This window comes from Bufo bufo, chromosome 3 (genome assembly GCF_905171765.1).
Source record: "Bufo bufo chromosome 3, aBufBuf1.1, whole genome shotgun sequence".
Lineage (NCBI taxonomy): Eukaryota > Metazoa > Chordata > Amphibia > Anura > Bufonidae > Bufo > Bufo bufo.
The window spans coordinates 217,571,915-217,594,241 of NC_053391.1; the positions used below are offsets into that span (position 1 = coordinate 217,571,915).

General features: G+C 41.7%; 1 protein-coding gene across 1 annotated transcript; it reads right to left on the bottom strand.

Annotated features, from left to right (window-relative positions):
* Window positions 1-8,179: 8,179 nt before the first annotated feature.
* On the bottom strand, window positions 8,180-21,963 carry LOC120993702 (interleukin-20-like). The gene is made up of 5 exons (XM_040422176.1): window positions 21,868-21,963; window positions 15,735-15,797; window positions 11,850-12,002; window positions 11,067-11,141; window positions 8,180-8,263 (listed from the first exon to the last, which is right to left on the bottom strand). Exons 1-5 carry the CDS (start codon window positions 21,961-21,963, stop codon window positions 8,180-8,182), a joined length of 471 nt encoding a protein of 156 aa, XP_040278110.1.
* Between the last annotated feature and the right edge of the window lie 364 nt (window positions 21,964-22,327).

The following is a 22,327-nucleotide window of genomic DNA, read 5'->3' on the forward strand; positions in this document are numbered from 1 at the left end:
GGCGGCCAGATCAGGTTTATTTATAAGGTAGGGGTATGTCCATGTGCTGAAGCGTCTAAATTGGCTGTCCTGTACCACCTGATGGATGTGTCATGGGTCAAAGTTCTTCACAATGTAAAAGAATATGGCTGGTGCGAATTTCTCCATATGTTCGTGTAACGGTCCGTTTCAGCAGACAAGGGGTTAAAATCCGTTTAGGCGATGTGCCCCTTTCTGAGAGACAGGCACAGCTACTGCAGGACACCAACCTCCCGAACTGGATACAAAGTAGCACTCCAAACTGGAACTTCACGAATAGCTGCTAGCAGACGAACAGGAATCAGCTTACAATCCTGGCAATCGGTCCTCTAACAGCATACAGTGGATCCCCCCAATAACGAGACAAGGCTCCGTGTTGAGGGTCAAACAGTGGTCTGACTGTACTTCACATACAGCCTCTTTTATTCATAAAACACAAACATAGTACTGCCCACAGGGGTTTGAAATACAACCAATCAGTAATTTACAACACATACAATGTAAGTACAGCCCATCTGGTGTACACGCCCCTAGGGGACCAGAATGAAGACTGTGACATAGGACAGATAAACAGCACTTAGGACACACAGACACAACACATCCCCACAATGCATCATGGTTTCCTCCTCTCTGCCCTCGAGACACCCGAGGCGTAATCCAATTATCTCTCAAGACAAAGAGAAGTCACCAATACACATGTGCAGACAACAGGACAGACATCACCCTTTAAACACACAATGGGACAATGGCACAATAGAAACACACCCAGCATTTTCCTCCCAAGCTGACAAGTTACACTTATTATAACTTGTTACAACTTTGTGAGTTTACATTGGCCATACATATAACTTACATCAATTTAAACAGTATAACTTGGGGACAAACCTATCCAAAATTCACTTGAATAGGTTCAGGGGTTTAAAAGTTAGTATATGGCCCATAATCCAGGGGCAAGAGGCCAGCAGCCAGTCCTCTCCAAAACCCAGTGGCGAGGTTGGTTTCGCCACAGTTCGCATGTTCGGCGAATCGCAAACACGCAAAGTTCGCCACGAAACGACCGCCGGGCGAACTGCAAGACTATCTCTAATGGCAAGATTACCCTCCTGTTTCTTTCAGTCCAATGATGCATCCCCCCCCTCAAAGTCTGTCAACTGGACAAAATATCTTTTGAATGAGCCATAGAGGCATGTTGTTGAGCACTCAATATCTCTAACAAGAAGTACACTACCCAAAAATAGCCTCTGAAAGCCTTTGATTGGGCAGTAGGAGAAGCAAGTTTACACTATGGGAAGACAAAGGGGGTAATTTATTAAAAAATATAAGCCACTTTTTGGCGTAGTTAAGGCACACATTTCATCACAAAGCTGTTTTGCAGCAAAATCTGTTCATTTTTCTCCAGTTAACACCACTTTCTCCTTTTTTCGCCATTTCCGAGAAAAGGAGGCATGGCGTGTGCGAGGAAGGGGGAGGGCTGGCCGGCCCATCTGATTTATCATTTTCTATGACTGTTTTTGGTGTAGAGAATGACTTAATTCTACACCAGCTGGGTAGTAGATTTAAGAAAGATGCAGTCAGTAAAGTGCCTCTACATAACTTAGGCGCATCAAGCAGCAGCAGCAGACATAGACTAATACCGGCATCAGAAGGGGCAAATCTCCGGTGTTAGTAAATGTCCTCCAAAATGTCTAATCAGACTTCACCTGTCATCATTTACATATCTTCCTAAGAGATAAAAACATGCAGAGTTTTGTAGCAATTCAACATTTTATCTGCTTTATTGATTTATTTATTTTTTGGTCAATGAGTGTAGTTGACACTAGAAAGTGATGTTTACATGGCAAAAAACACACTGCGTATCAGTTCATAAAATGCATAATATGCTTCAAAAATGTTTGAAAGCAGCTTCCTATTGTTTTCAAAGGGAAATACCCCAAATAGTTCAAAACCTGATTTTCCAAAATACTGTACAAAGGCAAATTTCCTATTCGCTAAGAGTTGTGCAAGTGTTTATACAGCTGAAAATGCTGTGAATACACCAAAAAGTACCTGGATTTCAGAGGATTTCTCTTGAATTCAGCTCTGTATAAGCTCCATATTGTTCAGCTTCAAATTATGCCATTTGACCATCCTTAATTCGTGGGCAGCTCAGGATTCCAGAATGAGTCTGATGACCTCAGATAAATAGATTTTTATTGTATTTTTCTCTGAATATTTTATACATTTTTAATGGTTCTAACTTCCATAAGTACTGCATCAAGCAGCAGTTCAACCCAAAAATTAGACACACCTCCCTAGGTGCCTATCCAGAACCAACTTAGAAAAGGCAACAGAAGGGTTCTATGCAATTAGAACATGTAGTCGTGCAAGTATACAGTGCCTGGAAAAAGTATTGGGGTTGATTTTTCAGATCAAGCACTGAAGCAGTAGTGTGCCATGCAGAAAACTATGTGGTGTAAAAAGCTGGCCTGCACATTGTACTGATGGCACTTTATAAGGCCTCTTTCACACTACCGTTTTTTTTTTTTCCGTTTTGCGGGCCGTTTTTTGCGTTCCGTATACAGTCCGTATACGGAACCATTAATTTCAATGGTTCCGCAAAATAACGGAATGTACTCCGTATGCATTCCGTTTCCGTATTTCCATTTTTCCGTTCCGTTAAAAGATGGAACATGTCCTATATTTGGCCGCAAATCACGTTCCGTGGCTCCATTAAAGTCAATGGGTCCGCAAAAAAAAGAGAATGCATACGGAAATGCATCCGTATGTCTTCCGTATCCGTTCCGTTTTTTGCGGAACCATCTATTGAAAATGTTTGCCCAGTCCAATTTTCTCTATGTAATTACTGTATACTGTATATGCCATACGGAAAAATGGAACGGAAAAACGGAACCGAAACGGAAACACAACGGAAACAAAAAAACGGAACAACGGATCCGTGAAAAACAGAACGCAAAACACTGAAATCGACATATTGTAGTGTGAAAGAGGCCTAAGGTCTTATGTGCTATTCCAATCTTCACGTCAAACAGAACATTCCTTCATTTTCAAAAAGTTTATTTTATTGATTGATTAAAGGAAGGATCCCAAAAGGTCACAGAGTTTGTTGCAAAAAGGGTATATGAAAGGGCACCATTTTGCACTGAGAAAACTACCAGAAAAAGCTTGCCCTATGGAATTTCTTCAAAGCCTATCCCACATTCATGAATTGTACTGTATATTTTATAATTTTACCCATTATTATACCCTGAATTACTTTGCACAGCTTACATATTAACTCAGAGTGAGCGGATGATGATGTGGAATTTTGGGCAATGAATGGATCGGAATATAAACTAGTTTGAGCCACCATAAAATTTACAAAATCCTTGAAAAAAGACTTTGAAAAAGTCAATTTCTGTATGGCCATCAGTCTCAAACACTAAACCTAAAATGCCAACAGCATCAGGAATTTGAATCGGATAATCCTCAGGGGGTGGGGTCCATATGCTATCACTCTGAGGGTCTGCCCCTGCTGTGTCCTGGAGCTCCATCTTGGTTCCTCTTCACTGGATGAAGAGGAGAAGGAAGAGAACAAGAGGATTAAAAGATTCTCTTTTCCCTCACTGGCTGTACTGGCTGTAGCAGTGTCAGGGGCAATAAGGACGTATGCCTCCTTAACTGACTACACTTTTTGGAATGACTGGGACATTTTATTTTTGCAGGGATGTCTAAATGTGCCTTTTACTGCAAAGTGTATGTCGCTTTCAATTATTCACGTGGTTGTGCATGAAGTGCTTTTACCCTGGGGGCTAAAATAAAAAAGTCAAATTTTCCCCCATCATTCTGCACTCAATACCCCACAATAACAAAGTGAAAACAGGATGTTCAGGATGATCTTTGCTTATTTATTGAAAAGGAAAAACTAAAATCTTGCATTGACATAAATATTCTGACAGTTTACTTGGTTCTTAGTTTAAGCACCTTTGGCAGCAATTACAGCTTCCAGTCTTCTTGGGTATGATGCACAAGGTTTTCATACCTAGATATGGGGATTTTCTGCCATTAATCCTCTTGAGCCCTGTCAGTTTGGATGGGGACCTTTGATGGACATCCATTTTTATGTCTCTCCAGAGATGTTCAATTAGGACATTTACAGAGTTGTCCCTAAGCCACCCCTGTCTTGCCTTGGCTGTGTACTTAGAGTCAGTGTCTTGTTGGACGGTAAATCTTTAGCACATTCTAAAGTCCAGAGCATCCTGGAGCAGGTTTTCATGAAGTATATCTCTGTACTTTACTCAGTTCAGCAACCTCAACCTTGACCAGTCTCTCAGTACTAGCTGATGAAAAACATCCCGCAGCATTATGCTGCTACTATCATGCTTCACTGTAGCTTCACTAATGGTACTGGGCAGGTTCTAAGCAATGCCTTGTTTTCTTCAAACATAAGGCCAAAAAGTGCAGTCTTGGTTTCATTAGACCAGAGAATCTTAAGGGAGTATGATGTTTTGATCGTTGTCAGGAAGGGGGTAATGCAGAGCAGTTAGCCATAAGACTGAGTTCTAAATTATATTGTAGGTTCCATTAGGATCCTTTATAGAAAATTCTGTCACATTTGACAAAAAAGCACAGCATGCAGCTTATTTTTTTTCTGGTATAATGACAGACTCCATGATGAAACCCATGGATATCATTATTAGTATGGAAGTGTGCGTTATATGACAGTTATCTGTCACGTTGTAACGTCTTCCATTATCAATGGAAGATGTGATCAGAGCTTAGGTTGTAACTGCTCAGCAAATGTTTTTTTAGTAAATACTAGCAAATCCCTTACCACCCTACAATCATCACCAGTCTCCAGCTATTCTGCCTCTGCTTTTAGGATATTAAAGTTGCTGCTACATTGTTGAGTTTGTTATGTTGGGAGAAAAGTTTTGAGCTAACACAAGGGACCCAGCAATGTAGCCATATTTAACAGCATAGATGTGCTAATGATGGGGGCTGTGGGTCACCTTGGCTTGAGAACTGGGTTGTAATTGCACCCTACCACAAGTCTAGAGTCATGCACCAAGAAGGAGTGGGTGCTGTGTAATCTTGCCTTTCCTTACTGTGAAAATAACCAAAAATGTTGAAGCTAGAAAGTGAAATAATGTGTGTAAATAAGTAGAAAACCTATATAGTCTCACACATATATACTTAATCAATCTTTATTAATTAAAAGACAAATATAAGGTAATACAAAAACATGCGAAACACGCGTCGGGCTAGGAGCCATCTTTTTTCCTCTCCTGGTTGGTATGGGCTCTTCCACTGTCAATTTTGTATCCATGTATTGCTTATTGCAGGCGGGTCAGCACTTAGTCACTGCCTTGTGATCATACCACGCTTGCTGACCTCCTTGCAACATTTTTGCGACCTTTGTATTTTTCTGTGACATGTGGAGTTTTACATAGTTGCTTGTCTCCTGTGTGGTTATTCATAGGTAATTGGTACCATTTATCACATCAGTATAGACATGAAACTTTCTGATTCGGCCCCTATGTACCATATGTAATTCCAGTTTGAGGACTGCTGGTGGCTCTGTGTACTTGTCACTTTATCCTCCTGCAATTTTTACCACTAATTGAAATCGCATGTTTTTGTATTACCTTATATTTGTCTTTTAATTAATAAAGATTGATTAATTATATATGTGTGAGACTATATAGGTTTTCTCTCCTTACTGTGCACAGAACAGTGTCACCTGGCTGGGCTCACTAAACTAGTACTTCACAGCTCTTTTCATAAATCATTCCACACCATCCTTGATCTGGCTCCTGTGGCCTACTCATACCTTTTAGCTGCATCACTGGGTCTCTTAAGTGACTTATGGATGCAGCTATTGCCCAGTTGGAATTAGTGTGATGAGGGGGTTATAAGCCATCCTGCGTGATGTAATTTATTGGTTACGTTTTCTGTTTAGAGATATTTGTTTAATTAAAATTATTTATTTCTAAATAAATAAATAAAAATTTCAGGTATTAGCACAAATGTGTTTGTGTGCAGTTACCATGAGATACAGGTATGACATTTTATAGCTGTACATTATTTTAGAGACATTTTTAGTAAAATGAGTTGAGTTGTCCTTCTTATGCTTTTGGGAACTACTGTATAGGAAGACTACACGAACCAGAGAATAAAAAAGACAAAGTAATATATTTAGTAAAGTACAACAGTTTTTTTCAATTCACTTTATTTAGGTAAAAACTGACAATATAAATTATGAATATGTAATAATTTAATTTAAATGTAACGAATAAAAACAAATGCAAACCTAAAAAGGACAATGAGGTCACCTCTCCTGACATTTCTGTTTTACTAAGTCCTTTGTTCCCCATGCGATAATGATTATGCAGCATTTTTTCTTATAACTGTGTTGCTCTGTTCCTCAGTTAGGCCTCTTGCACACAAACATTATTTTTTCCCTTTTCCGTTCCTTTTTGTTGCGTTCCATATACGGACCGTATACGGAACCATTCATTTCAATGGGTCCGCCAAAAAAAAAAACGGAAGGTACTCCGTATGCCTTCCGTTTCCATATTTCCGTTTTTCCGTTCCGTTCAAAGATAGAAAATGTCCTATTATTGTCCGCATAATGGACAAAGATAGTACTATTCTATCAGGGGCCAGCTGTTCCGTTCCGCAAAAAACGGAATGCACACGGACGTCATCCGTATTTTTTGCGTATCCGTTTTTTGCGGACCGCAAAATACTGAAAAAGCCAGATGGTCGTGTGCAAGAGGCCTTATGCAACTGTGTGTCACCAGTTGAGGGTGTGTCCATGCACAGGTCAGCACTGCCAGTACTGATTGCACAGGGTCAAACTATACAAGGACACGCCCACTGGTAACACCTAGTTATAGGATTAATAAACTTCTAGTAAGAATAATAATTGAAATCTGTATGCAAACGGATTTAATTTGTTTCCGGATCCAGATGTGGATCCGTCTGACAAATGAATTGAAATACTGGATCCGTCTCTCCGGTGTCATCCAGAAAAACGGATCCGGTATTTCCTGAACACTTGGTACCGGACCCGGCATTAATACATTACAATGGAAATTAATGCCGGATCTGGCAATCCGGCAAGTGTTCCGGAATTTTGGCCAGAGAAAAAAACGTAGCATGCTGCAGTATTTTCTCTGGCCAAATACCATAAAAGGTACGGAATGGAAGACATCCTGATGCATCCTGAACGGATTGCTTTCCATTCAAAATGCATTAGGACAAAACTGATGCTTTTTTCCAGTATTGAGCCCCTGTGACGGAACTCTCTACCGGAAAACTTTAACTGTGAAAGTACCCTTAGAATTGTTTGGGGAATGCGTGTAATTACTAAAATAGATATGTCAGGAGAGGTAACAGGTCCTCTTTGAATAAATAAATCATTTCATTTTAAATAAAATAAATATTAAATAAATATCACATCATCAATATTATCAAAAAGGCAGGCCAATCAGTTAAAGGGGCTGTTCTTTTTTTTTAGTCCGTCTATTTATGATTTTTTTAATATGCTTGCATTTAAATATCCTCATCATGTTTGGATGCATTACATAGGACTTTTCTGGGCTGTACCATTTGTTTCAGACTGACCCTACTGCACCAGTATAAAGCCTCATTCACATGTCAGTGTTTCACGGACGTGTGCTGTACGTGTTCTCCCCAGACAGCACACGTCCCCATTCATTTTAATGCGTGTATTCACACATCAATGTTTTTGCATGGTCCATGGGTCAGTGTTTTTAGCACTGATGCATGCTCTATTTTGTCCGTGTTTACGGATCTATCATGTCCTTTATAGTCTATGGGTCCGTGAAAACCACGGATGCAACACGAATGCCATCCGTGTTTCACGGATCATTAAGAAGAGATGCTTTGAAAAAATTTTTTCAGCTGTTCAGTGTCAGTAAAACACGGATGCAACACGGACCCAACACAGATCCTTCACGGACAGCTTCACGGATGCATCACTGACCACCTGCTCACGGATTTGAGCACGGACGTGTGAATGAGGCTTAACAAAGGTATAAGAGGAGAATTTTAAATACTTGCATATTAGAAAATGTTATGATTTCTTTTTCCCCAAACTAATTAAAAAAAATATAAAAATAAAAGACAATCGATCCATCTACAAACATTGTTTTCTTCAGTTTTTAAAGTTCTTCTCTATCCAGTAAAACAGAACGTTCATCTCTCCAATAGCTTTGAAAATAGCATCTTGTGTTTTCATCTGTAAAAAGATAAAAGGTGATTAAATTTGTCAGAATTATAAATAAAGTATAAATTTGTGTATAGAAATTTCCTTCTAGATAAAAACCTAATTGGGTAATGCCTCATTCACACATCAGTGTGTTGGTCAGTGATCTCCATCAGTGATCTTGAGACAAAACCAGGTGCGTTTCTAAACACAAAACAGATGCAGCTCTTTCCCTTTGCCGTTGTGCGGCCGTTCAGTGCATTGGGGACCACAATTTGTGGTTCCCAATGCACGGGCAACATCCATGCGGTGGCAGGGACGGATCGAGACCCATTCAACTTTAATGGGTCCGTGATCCATCCGCACCGCAAAAAATCAAGTGAATGGGTCCGCATCCGTGATGCAGGGAGCACACGGCCAGTGCCCGCATATTGCGGCCGTATGCATGAGGCCTTATACCTTATATCTGTGGAGGCTCCAAACCTGGTTTTGGCATACAATCACTGACGGAAATCACTGACCAAAACACTGATGTGTGAATGAACACAGCGGGGGACACAGGCTGGAAGAGGCCTGCATCGCATCGCTGCTGATGGAGGTATTAGTGTTTTTTTGTTTTGTTTTGTTTTTCTTTGCGGGGGGGGGGGGGGGGGGCTGGCACTATGGGGGGGAGCTGGCATTTCTTACAGCCCCATTTTTTGGGGGGTGGCATTCTGGGGGCATTTATTTCTTGCCCATTTTGGGGGGCACTATGGGAGCATTTCTTACTGGCACATTATGGAGGGCACCATGGGGGAGAGGAGCACTATGGGGGCATCTTGGGGCTCTAAAGGGGCTTTTTTTTATTGGAACACTATGGGGGGCACTATAGAGGAGAGCGGCACTATGGGGCATCTGTTGGCACTATAGGGTCATTATTTGGGGGCACTATGGGGAAGTGGGGGCTCTAAAGGGGCCTTTTTTATTGGCACATTATGGGGGGCACTATGGCATCTGATGGCACTAAGAAGGGGCATTTTTTACTGGCACATTATGGGGGAGAGGAGCACTATAGGAGCATCTGCTGGGGGCACTAAGAAGGGGCATTTTTTACCAGCATATTATGGGGGACACTATGAGGAAGGGGGAGAGGAGCACTATGAGTGCATTTACTGGGGCACTATATAAAGGTATTTTATACTGGCATACATTATGGGGACATTAGCTCAACAGCAGGCACTAAGCGGAGGTATTTCATGTACTGTCATATTATAGGGAGAGTTATTACTACTAGGAGGTATTATGCGGAGCTTTACTACTACTGGGGGCTATGAGGAACATGATTACTAGTATGGGCACTATAGAGGCATTATTAATACTAAGTGTGCTCTGCCAGAGAATTATTTCTATTGGTGGGATTTTGGGGAGCACTGTAACTTTGGGGGGCACCCTGGCACAGTATCAGCTTAGCACAATTATTTTTGGTTGACATTATCTTTATACTATTAGTGTCTGCGCACAGTTATTTTTTAGAGTACTGTGTGCCAATAATTGTTGAATGGGGCACTATCTGTGTGGGTGTAGTATTTCCTGGGGGACTGTTTCTGCAGTATAGTATTGGGGGTGGCAGGAAAGGGTGTTCAGAAGATGATGGAAATGTGGGAAACTAATGTCTGTTTGTCAATCTCTGCAGAGACTGGAGATGGCTGAAAAATCATTATGGCGGTCTGGTCTGAATGGAGAAGATAAAGAAAAAGAACATCTACAACAAAGGTGACATCACTGGATGTAAGAGGTATGAGGTGCTATGTAGGAGAGGAGATGCTCCGGCTCCTCCCCCTGCCATTTGCAGAAGGAGGATTCAGAGCTGTGTGCGGATGGCCAAAGGGGGCAGCAGGCAATGGGCAGGTGGCAGATGGTGGGGGGAACCACAAGCCTTGAGCAGGATCTGGGGAGGGAGGAGAGCGGAGGAGCTTCCTGGCTGTAGCCTGCTGTTTATTGTATAATGTGAAGCACCCTCCCCTCTCCGTATGATGTGTAGAGACAGGCCTCAACAATAGAATTTCAGCTGTACAGTGTTTGTTGGGAGTGGCCTATTATATGTAGGAGGGGCTTTTAATAATGGGTGGGGCTAAAAATGGACCACTTGACTGGATTTGCCCCCCAGGACTAAGGCTGCCATCCCTCCCCTGACTCCCAGCATGTCCGGACAGCCTACAGCTATCAGCCTACAGCAGGGCATGGTGGAAGTTATAGTTTTGCAACAGCTGGAGGGCCGCAGGTTGAGCATCCCTGTTCTAAATATTAGTTTACACAGAAAACTGTCCCATAGGACGACATGGTACCGACACAGTACCTGCCACCTCTCGGCCATTTTCTGCATTACTTCTTTCCTGGCAGAGCTATTAGCTTGAGCCACTAGTATGACCAGCGGAGAAATAACATTGAATTGGCAATCCAGTCTGAATTCTAATAATACCATGCTAGTAGCAAAAGCGGTTTCTATAAAATAGTTACAGATACATACCAGTACCAACAAATTAGTTACTGCTAAACTGTCCAATAAAACCCCTTTTTTTTAAAGAGGAAAAATTAGCACAGTAGAAAGCATGTGTTCCTTGCATACATATTTGTCTGTTATGTGGTTGAGTACTCAAGAGGCTATGAGCCACATGTGGCCCTTTTGGCTCTACTTTGGAGCATGTACAAGATGACAGCTATACAAATTTTTGTTATAAGTTATAACATAATATGTAGTATCCCATCCATTAGAGAAGAGCCTTACAGAAGAGTAGGAAAACTACTATGATATTATGTTTAATTTTATTAATTTTAAGGTTTACACAATGTCGCATACCTTGTAATAGCTAGTCTTGAATTCTTCCATTGCAGTGTGTGCTTGTTCCCCACATGGGCACCTCATTGTAGCATGCTATATAATAAAATAAAAAAATCAATATCGGTATTTCTTTCTGTGAATGTACTATATTCCTAGATGTGAATCAAGGGCAATACATGCATGGCATTAATAGTTTTCTCCATGTCTATGTGCATTTTCTACAGTAATTGATTTTCTATGATAAATTTCATCCCCGTATCTGAAATTGGGAGTTTAGATGATGAGCCCCATTTTATACAAGGACCCATGTTATTATTGCTGTTTGAAATACATTAAAGGGAACCTGTCACCAGGATTTTGTGTATAAAGCTGAGGACATGGGTTGCTAGATGCCCGCTAGCACATCCGCAATACCCAGTCCCCATAGTTCTGTGTCCTTTTATTGTTTAAAAAACCCGATATGATACATATGCAAATAAACCTGAGATGAGTCCTGTATGTGAGATGAATCAGGGACAGGACTCATCTCAGGTTAATTTGCATATGTATAAAATCGTTTTTTATACACAATAAAAGCACACAGAGCTATGGGGACTGGATATTGCGGATGTGCTAGCGGCCATCTAGCAGCCCATGTCCTCAGCTCTATACACAAAATCCCGGTGACAGGTTCCCTTTAAGTTAGATACATTTTATATTTTGTTACGCTAGAGATGACGATTCAGAAATCCACAGTTGCTCAGCACTAGAATATATAAATCCTCTTCCCTAGTGACAATGGAAATGTAAAAAAATACATACACAATGTTTGAGTTCTATCTTCAGACTAAGCATGGAATTGGCCAGATGAGTGAATTCTCTGTGCGTTTTGCTGATGCTGACATTAAGCTGAGGGAAAATGTTGGTCACATAAAATGTTCCAAGCTTAAGGAGAAAGCAACATTTCTCAGATGCCTGAAATGCAAAGATAAAAAATTATTACATCATACAATAAGACATAAAGTGTAACCACAAGGGGGCACTCTTAAAAAATGTAACTGGGCCTGTTTGGAGAGCTTTGGACATCCTTGTATTGCTTTCATGTGATTTTGTTTGATATATAGTGTTTTTACTTTTTAAGCCCTTAGTGACCACAAATACACCTTTTTACGGTGGTCACTAGGGGGCTTTAGGCTGGACAGCCCCCTTTTCATGGCAGACCAGTGTAAGCACTGCATGGGTACCCCGTGCAGCAGAGCGGGGGCTTGAGGGACGCACTCCTTTTCTAACAATCTGGACCAGCAAGAGTGGATATTTGGGCTGTTTAACCCCTTACATGCTGCGGGAAATGGTGCCTGCTGCATGTAAGCGGTTACAGAGGGAGCAGACTCCCTCTGTCTCCCATTGGCAACCCGCAAATGTGATTTCCGGGTGTTGATGTGTGTATAGGTAGGCTGGGACCTGGCTGGGACCTTAAGGCCTCTTTCACACGGGCGAGTATTCCGCGCGGATGCGATGCGTGAGTTGAACGCATTGCACCCACACTGAATACCGACCCATTCATTTCTATGGGGCTGTTCACATGAGCGGTGATTTTCACGCATCACTTATGCGTTGCGTGAAAATCACAGCATGCTCTATATTCTGCGTTTTTCACGCAACGCAGGCCCCATAGAAGTGAATGGGGTTGCGTGAAAATCGCAAGCATCCGCAAGCAAGTGCGGATGCGGTGCGATTTTCACGCATGGTTGCTAGGTGACAGTCTATAAACTGTATTATTTTCCCTTATAACATGGTTATAAGGGAAAATAATAGCATTCTGAATACAGAATGCATAGTAGGTGATCAATTGAGGGTTAAAAAAAAATAAAAAATTAACTCACCTTCTCCTCTTGTTCGCGTAGCTCCCGTCTCTTCTTTACTTCTCAAAAGATGAACTATTGGCTAAAGGACCTTTGGTGACGTCAGATCACATGCTCCAATCACATGGTACATCACCGTGGTGATGGACCAGGTGATTGGAGCATGTGATCTGACGTCACCACAGGTCCTAGCCCAAGAGGAGAAGGTGAGTTAATTTTTTTATTTTTTTTTAACCCTCAATTGATCACCTACTATGCATTCTGTATTCAGAATGCTATTATTTTCCCTTATAACCATGTTATAAGGGAAAATAATACAATCTACCCAGCACCTAACCCAAGCCCGAACTTCTGTGAAGAAGTTCGGGTTTGGGTACCAAACATGCGTGATTTTTCTCACGCGAGTGCAAAACGCATTACAATGTTTTGCACTCGCGCGGAAAAATCGTGGGTGTTCCCGCAACGCACCCGCACATTTTCCCGCAACGCCCGTGTGAAAGAGGCCTAAGTGTTCTCTAGCAGGCTGCACCTTGCTGGTCAATGTCAGTATATGACTGAAATTAAAATGCATTGCACTATAGGGATAGTGCATTGTATTTTAGAATAAAGATTAACTATTATAGTCCCTCTGGGGGACTATTAAGTAGTTAAAAAAGTTTTAAAAAGTCCCATTCAGTAAATAAAAAAATTCCAATAAAAAAGAAATACACTTGTCAATGAAAAAAATTGCAAAAATAAAATCTCCCCTAAATATTTAGTATCTCCGCATCTGTAACGACCTGCACTACACAAATATTGTGTAAATTATCCCTTACAGTGAACGCTGTAAAAAAACTACAAAAACATGCCAGAATTGCTAATTTATTCTTAGTGGCCACCGAGAACTTTTTAGCAAGCGATCAAAAAGTGTTATTTATCCCATAATGATACCAATGAAAAGTCAAAAATCAAGCCCTCACACAACTCCATAGAAAGAAAAAGAAAAAAGTTATGGGTCTTGGGACGCAGTAGGGCAAAAAATGTTTTCTTTTAAAAAAAAAAGTGCTTTTATTGCACAAAAGTAGAAAAACGTATTGGGGTCATTTATCAAACTGGTGTAAAGTAGACGTGACTTAGTTCCCCAGGGCACCCAATCAAATTCTACCTTTCATTTTCCCAAGGTGCTGTCAAAAATGAAAAGTGGAATCTGGGTGCTATGGGCAACTAAGCCAGTTCTACTTTATAGCAGTTTGATAAATGACCACAGATATCTATTTGGTATCACTGTAATCATACTGACCCAGAGAATAAACGTATCATGTTATTTATGCTGACAAATAAACGCCACAAAATTTATAACTTAAAAACTCAGTGGCAAAATTGCTGTTTTTCCCATATCCCTCCCAGAAAGAGTTAATAAAAGTCAATCAGAAAGTTATTTGTACCCCAAAATGGCAGCATTAAAATATACAAATTGTCCCAAAAAAACAAGCCCTTATACAGCTACATAGACGGAAAAATAAAAACGTTATAGCTCTTGGAAGGCGACGATGAAAAAAGGAAGAAAACTGCTTGGTCAGTGAGGCCCTAAACAGGCTGGTCACTAAGGGATTGAATAATGAAACTCTTTAGGAAGAGTTATCTTTTCCCCATGCAAATTATAGTCTACAATACTTTTCTTTTAAGCTGTTAGTTGCTGAAACTATTAGATCATCTTTGTGTAGAGATTTTTGTGGAAGTGCAGCTGGTGTTTTATGAGATATTGTAATATCTAGATATTAAAGGTATTTTTTTTTACTATGCAATTTATAGCATAAACAATAGGCAGGGGTTCTACCTCTGGGACCCACACTCATAAGAATTACATTTCCTGGCTGAACCTCATGTCAAGATGGTCACTGCACCTAGATAAAGACTGATTGACTGATTGGACCGTTGGCCACAGTGTCATTCAGATTTTCTGGAAATTAAGGAAACTGGCAATTAGTGAAAGTCCTAGAGGTGGGTCACTCACCTACCAACCAATTATGTATATCGACAGTAAATGCCATAAATGGTTATGTATGGCTACTTTTTCAGAACTGTATACTAATGTTATACTTACTCTGTAAGACCCAGTGTATCAGTGCTGACCTTTAAGCCATATTTAACTTTATAAAAGATAAAAAAATTTACATTATGTTAAAATATCTTATTGGAGACCTGAGTCTACATGGTTGAAAGGACCTTTTGCAATGGAATCCTGGTGATCACCTAATTAGCCATTTGTTAACCATGATGTATGTACACAAGCACTGGTACTACTTTATCTGACAGTTTTTACATAGTATATGATGATATAAGTTTTTTTATATTTTTATATTTTGTCACCTTTTAGGAGAGTCTAATTGCCAATAGTAACCTATAATTTACTGTTTATGTAGTCACCAACTGTGTACAATATTTCACTCTAGATAGTCATATCCTTTACGGTTTGTCCTCGAAAAGTAAAAATTGTGTTTCACATGAAGATTTATTTTTAGAACACATATGGAATTATTTTTTCAATTAATATTTATATGAATATTGTTTGTAACTTAATTACCTGCCTATCAGCCATTGTGCCTACTGTTACATTTAAACACTGTACATTTAATACACAAGAAATACTGTATAATGGAGTAATGGTGGTTACAAATAAGCTAATTTCAAAAAATTTGATTCTGTTCCAATCAGGCACACATAAATTCTATGCAAATAAAAAGTGATCTGATTTCTTGGGAAAGTCTCTCTATTCTATTCAGAACTTTTTGAAAAATTCTAGTCAAATTCCTGAATTTTAGAATTGATTTGCTCATCTTCAATGGTGATAACTTCTGTTACTTACATGTATTTTATTTAGTGCACTTGATCTTAGTAGACTGATGTCTGTGACTTTGTCACTGTCATGCTGTGGAACAAAAAATCAGAAATTAAAAGTCAAGCTACAAATGAAATATGGTACTTTTATAAGTAAGAGACATAAGTATTAGGAGTACTTTAAAGGTATGGTCAGGGTTCCATCCTGATGCATTTTTGAAAGTCAAAACCAGGAGTGAATCCAAAAAAGAGAAGTTGTATCTGTATCTGTAGTTCCTCTCCTTTTATGACCCACTCCTGATTTTGGCTTCCAAAACTGCATGCAGAAACCTGATCATGTGGCCGTACCCTAAGGGCAGCCATGACATTTCTGTCATTCCTGTCCTATGACAGACATTTACTGATGAACTGGTGTAAACAGGGGCGGACTGAGAACCCTCAGGGCCCCCGGGCAAAATAAATCAAGGGCCCCCTTACAGGCCTCACCCATGTTCTGCTGCAAGCCCCACCCTTGTCCCGCCCCCAGCCACACCCTACACAATATTTAATAAGATTTCAAAGTTAAAGTGACACAAAAGACACCCAGACCACTTCAGCTCATTGATGTGGTCTGGGTACAGTGTCCCTTTTGCAAATCGAACTGCAATGTTCTAGAGAAACTGCATTGTTTACGTTCCAGCAATAAGTCAGCCTCTAGTCGCTGGCAGCCACCTGAGGGCTTCCTGGAGTAAAACAGACCTTTGGTCCGGTATCTGACGCTGGACGTCCTCACACTCTGCATGATGACCAGGGTCAGATTTTTCCCCATAGGAAAGCATTGATTCAATGCTCTCATATGGGGTGATCTAATCTCAGCGTCCATTAGTGAGCCTCTGTTAGAAGCAGTGTGGGCATAACTACTGTGAAGGGGGCACATATCTGGGCATAACTACTGTGAAAGAGGGGGAGGCCCTTCACAGTAGTTATTAACCCCTTTCAGCAGTCCCCCCTTCAGTGAATGGGGGACTGCTGAAAGGGGTTAATAACTACTGTGAAGGGCCTAGCCGTCTGAGCAACCCCACAGATCATCCCCCCACCCACCTTGTACTTGTTCCACTGATCCCATCCTGCGGCGCGTGATCCCGCGAGACCCGTGACCTACAGCGGCGGGTCTTGCGGGATCACGCACTGCAGGAAGGGATTGCGCACCGAAGTGACTGAACTCATTCCCGCGCAGCCCACAAGTAGCGGAACAATTACAAGAGGGGTGGGGAATAGCCAAATTAAAAAATATTTTGAACCAAAAGGTGTTATGGGGGCTCTGTGGATGGCACTGTTATGGGGGCTCTGTGGATGGCACTGTTGTGGGGGCTCTGTGGATGGCACTGTTGTGGGGGCTCTGTGGATGGCACTGTTGTGGGGGCTCTGTGGATGGCACTGTTGTGGGGGCTCTGCGGATGGCACTGTTGTGGGGGCGCTGCGGATGGCACTGTTGTGGGGGCTCTGTGGGTGACACATATATAGCACCTTATGCTATATATGTGTCATCCCCAGATCCCCCCATAACAGTGTCGCTGTGAGTGAATGACCCCCAATACAGGGTCTGGGGGCCGGCATCTGGTGTTGTAATGGCAGCAGGGCCCGGTGCAGTCACTGTATTCTATTACACCGGGCCCTGCTCACTGTAATACTAATATTCATATGTGAACAACTTGAAATCCTCTGCGATCCTCTCCCTCTCCCTCTCTGTACTCACAAACTCAGTAGCAGGCCGGGCGGCAGCGCGACTCACTGACGTCACGCGCCTGCTCCGCCTGCTTCATTCATAAAGTGGGAGGAGCAGGCGCGTGACGTCAGTGAGTTGCGCTGCCGCCCGGCCTGCTACTGAGTTTGTGAGTACAGAGAGGGAGAGGGAGAGGATCGCAGAGGATTTCAAGTTGTTCACATATGAATATTAGTATTACAGTGAGCGGGGCCCGGTGTAATAGAATACAGTGACTGCACCGGGCCCCGCTGCCATTACCAGGCCAGCATAACATTCGGAATCGGGGTGCTGGGCACAGTGCTCCAGACTAAAAAAAATACCTAGTAGCCATTGGCTCCTGAACTGAAAAATTTAGGAGCCAAATTAAATTTTTAGTCGCCAAATCAAAACTGAATCAAAATTTTGGTATCATGACAACGCTATGCCGATCAGATTGGCGTAGGGTTGTTTCGATACCAAAGTTTTGATTCGCTTTCGTCACCATAAAAAAGTATTGCGATACTCAATACCGTGAAAAAAAACACCAAAAAAAGCCGCGTGCATTTTACATTTTATGAAACGTTCGGCCCATAATAGAACAGTCCTATCCTATTTTTTGGGGTGACAAGGTGACTAAAAATGGCGAATGCTCACCGCATAGGAGATATTTTTTAATAATTTAATAGTTTGGACTTTTCGGACACAGCGCTATGTAATATGTTTATTTATTGTTTATATATTTTATATGTAAAATTGGGAAAGGGGGGATTTAAACTTAAAGAGGACCTTTCACCTGTATAAACTATGTGAACTGAGTATGCTGCCATATAGAGCGGCGCCCGGGGATCTAACTGCACTTACTATTATCCCCGGGCGCCGCTCCGTTCTCCCGTTATAGGCTCCGGTACCTTTGCTTTTTAAGTTATAGTAGGCGGGTCTTCCCTTGTCCTGTGGGCGTCTCCTTCTCCTAGGCTGCAGCGCTGGCCAATCGCAGCGCACAGCTCACAGCCTGGGAGAAAAAAACCTCCCAGGCTGTGAGCTGTGCGCTGCGATTGGCCAGCGCTGCAGCCTAGGAGAAGGAGACGCCCACAGGACAAGGGAAGACCCGCCTACTATAACTTAAAAAGCAAAGGTACCGGAGCCTATAACGGGAGAACGGAGTGGCGCCCGGGGATAATAGTAGGTGCAGTGAGATCCCCGGGCGCCGCTCTATATGGCAGCATACTCAGTTCACATAGTTTATACAGGTGAAAGGTCCTCTTTAATATTTTAGGGTACTTTCACACTAGCGTTTTTCATTTCCGGCATAGAGTTCCGTCACAGGGGCTCTATACCGGAAAAGATGTCTTCAGGTCAGTCTTTTTGACTGATCAGGCAAAAGATAAAACCGCAGCATTCTACGGTTTTATCTCTGGCGAAAAAAACTGAAGATTTGCCTGAATGCCGGATTCAGCATTTTTCCCCATAGGAATGTATTAGTGCCGTATCCGGCATTCAAAATACCGGAATGCCGGATCCATCCTTCCGGTTGAACCGTGCGATTTTCACGCATGGTTGCTAGGATGAAAGTCTATTCACTGTATTACTTTCCCTTATAACAACATGGTTATAAGGGAAAATAATAGCATTCTTTAATGCAGAATGCGTAGTAGAAGGTCAATATAATAAACATTGGTGGCGCAGTGCGTCCCCCCCAACGTAATAAACATTGGTGGCGCAGTGCGCCCCCCCTCCCTAGTATAATAAACATATAAACATTGGTGGCGCAGTGCGTCCCCCCCCAACATAATAAACATTGGTGGCGCAGTGCGCCCCCCCTCCCTACTCCCTAGTATAATAAACATATAAACATTGGTGGCGCAGTGCGCCCCCCCTCCCTAGTATAATAAACAAATAAACATTGGTGGCACAGTGCGCCCCCCTCCCTAGTATAATAAATATATAAACATTGGTGGGCAGTGCCAATGAGGGTTAAAAAAAAAAAAAAAAACATTGAGTGCGGCGCCCCCCCCAGTATAATAAACATTGAGTGCGGCCCCCCCCGTATAATAAACATTGGTGGCGCAGTGGGCAGTGCCAATGAGGGTTAAAATAAATAAATAAAAATTAACTCACCTCCTCCAATTGATCGCGTAGCAGCCTGTCAAAGGACCTGTGGTGACATCACTGTGCTCATCACATGATCCATCACCATGGTAATGGACCATGTGATGGAGCTCAAGAAAGAACAGGAGACCGGCAGCTGCGCGATCAATTGGAGGAGGTGAGTTAATTTTTATTTATTTATTTTAACCCTCATTGGCACTGCCCACTGCGCCACCAATGTTTATTATACGGGGGGGGGGGGGCGCACTCAATGTTTATTATACTGGGGGGGGGGCGCCGCACTCAATGTTTATTATACTGGGGGGGGCGCCGCACTCAATGTTTATTATACTGTGGGGGGGGCCGCACTCAATGTTTATTATACTGAGGGGGGGGGGGGGGGCGCACTGCGCCACCAATGAAGATAACTGAGCTGTTAATACAAATACAGGAGGCGGGTGCCGGAATCAAATAGCCGGCACCCGACCTCTATGACAGGGGGCTGCGATCAGCGGCAGTTAACCCCTCAGGTGCCGCTCCCTGTCATAGAGGTCGGGTGCCGGCTATTTGATTCCGGCACCCGCCTCCTGTATTTGTATTAACAGCTCAGTTATCTTCATTGGTGGCGCAGTGGCCACAGCCCCTCCCCCTGTCCCTCTTCTTATTGGCCGCGGCAGCAGCACAGGGGGAGGGAGAGACTCTTCCACTGCGCTGCTGATAAAGTGATAGTTCAACTTCTGTCTGTGCCCGCCGCTGTATTCAGAGCTGCGGCGCGGCTCTAGTCGCAAATGGAGCCCTGGGGGATAACATTAACACATAATGTTATTCTGCGGCGGGCCCCCATCCCGCCCGGGCCCTCGGACCATGCCCGAAGTGCCCGACCGGTCAGTCCGCCCCTGGGTGTAAATAAAAACCAACTTAGTTGTCCATAGCAACCAGTCAGATTACACATTTCATTTTTCAAAGCTCCTTTAAAAAATAAAAGATGGAACCTGATTAGTTGATGGTTCCTTTACACCAGTTTTGATAAATATCCCCATGTTGTGTTTAATGTATTAAATGTCAAGTTAAAGTTTTCTATATGTGTAAATATGGCAAAAATTAAATCTGATACGTGGAGACTGGAAGATCAGTGATACTTGTCAAGGTACCCACTCGACAACTAATTGTGCCCAACATCAGTAGTGCCTGATCTGCCAGCTTTGGCAGATGCCATAAAGTATAAACTTCCTGCAAATATGATGGTGCCCTTTTGTTTTGGAATTCCTTATTAAAGGTAAGAGACAAACCAGAAACTCTAATAACCCAGCACCACAATCAGACACAATGCAATATTAAAGATGTTCCATTGCATTCCCTTCAATACAAAGCACTTACACTTTATGATTTACATTATTTAGCAGTTTAATCCCCAAGATGTACAGTATGCTGTTTACTCATCAAGTACTGTACATAGACTGTCATATAGTGTACATAACAAATCCATAGACTCATAGAAGGGGAAACAATACAGAGTAATCCCTGATAGAGTTGCTGCAGAAGAGAATAGAAATGCAAATAATAAACTTTAGCACATTTAAATCAATAAAATTAGATGAGTCATAATGCTGGTTATAGTATTTGCTGGAGTTGTATAAGTGCTTTGATATTTTAGTTATTGTACTGAGGCAGTGAATTCATATTGTAATTAAGTGACACGTCGCACATACTTAAATTGCAGAGTCAAATGTTGGCACATTGATACTTTTGGTGCATCTTTGAGTCTAAGGCCTCATGCACACAAACATATATTCTTTCCGTGTCCGTTCCGTTTTTTTTGCGGACCGTATATGGAATCATTCATTTCAATGGGTCCACAAAAAAAAAGGAAGTTACTCCGTGTGCATTCCTTTTTCGTATCTCCGTATTTCCGTTCCGCAAAAAAATAGAACATGTCCTTATATTGTCCGCTTTATGGACAAGGATAGTACTATTCTATTAGGGGCCATATGTTCCGTTCCACAAAATAAGGAATGCACACGGACGTCATCCGTATTATTTGCGGACACATTTTTTGGCGTACCGCAAAATACATGAAACTAGAGTAAGTGGTGCTAAAAAAAGATGCAAATTGTCACACAATTTTTTCGCAAGTAAGCCCAATCCTATTTTGCACCTTTTTTGAAGCTAGAATTCTGGTGTGCAGCGCTTGATGTCTTCTGTCCCCCCCTAAATGCAATGTTCAAGAGCTCAGTTTTCTTTGTTTTGTAGTATAAGTTTAAAGTGTAACTAAATTAATAACAAGAAAATTGTCCAAAATTGCAACTGCATTACACAATTTTACATAAAATGTTACAAGATATAAATCACTCACCAAAATATTCTTAATAGTCTCAAAATATTGTTTCAGTTCAAGCATATCTTGAGATACTGGACAGATCTTCTTAGCATCTGAAAATTTCATTACCATTATTCCGACCATAATGATATGGAGATAGGTATATGCGGATTTCATTATATAAATAATTCCTAATCAATTAAACACAAAAGAGAAATGAGCCAAACTATATTTATTTTTCTAATATTGCAGAATGTTACTATAAAACAGAGTTGGTTATATAACATGCTTAACACATATTTTATGTGATTTCAGTAATTCTACTATATACTGTATAAATATATATATCGTAGAAAGGAACAAGGGGCCATCATTTAATGGTCGGTATGTGTCACCCAGGTTCCTGGCCTCGTTGAGGTAAGAGACGTTTTTTTCCCTAAAGTGTCATTATTGCTTTGCAGTCTGACACTTCAGCTGTTTAGTATGGCTGTAAAGC

What these genes read in the sequence shown, in the direction of transcription:
- LOC120993702 (XM_040422176.1), bottom strand. Translation starts at nt 21,963, where the DNA reads ATGGTAATGAAATTTTCAGATGCTAAGAAGATCTGTCCAGTATCTCAA. An exon ending in GTGCACTAAATAAAATACAT is followed by an intron (nt 12,003 to 15,734) that starts GTAAGTAACAGA and finishes TTTGCATTTCAG; the next exon opens with GCATCTGAGAAATGTTGCTT. An exon ending in AGATAGAACTCAAACATTGT is followed by an intron (nt 11,142 to 11,849) that starts GTATGTATTTTT and finishes TTTATTATATAG; the next exon opens with CATGCTACAATGAGGTGCCC.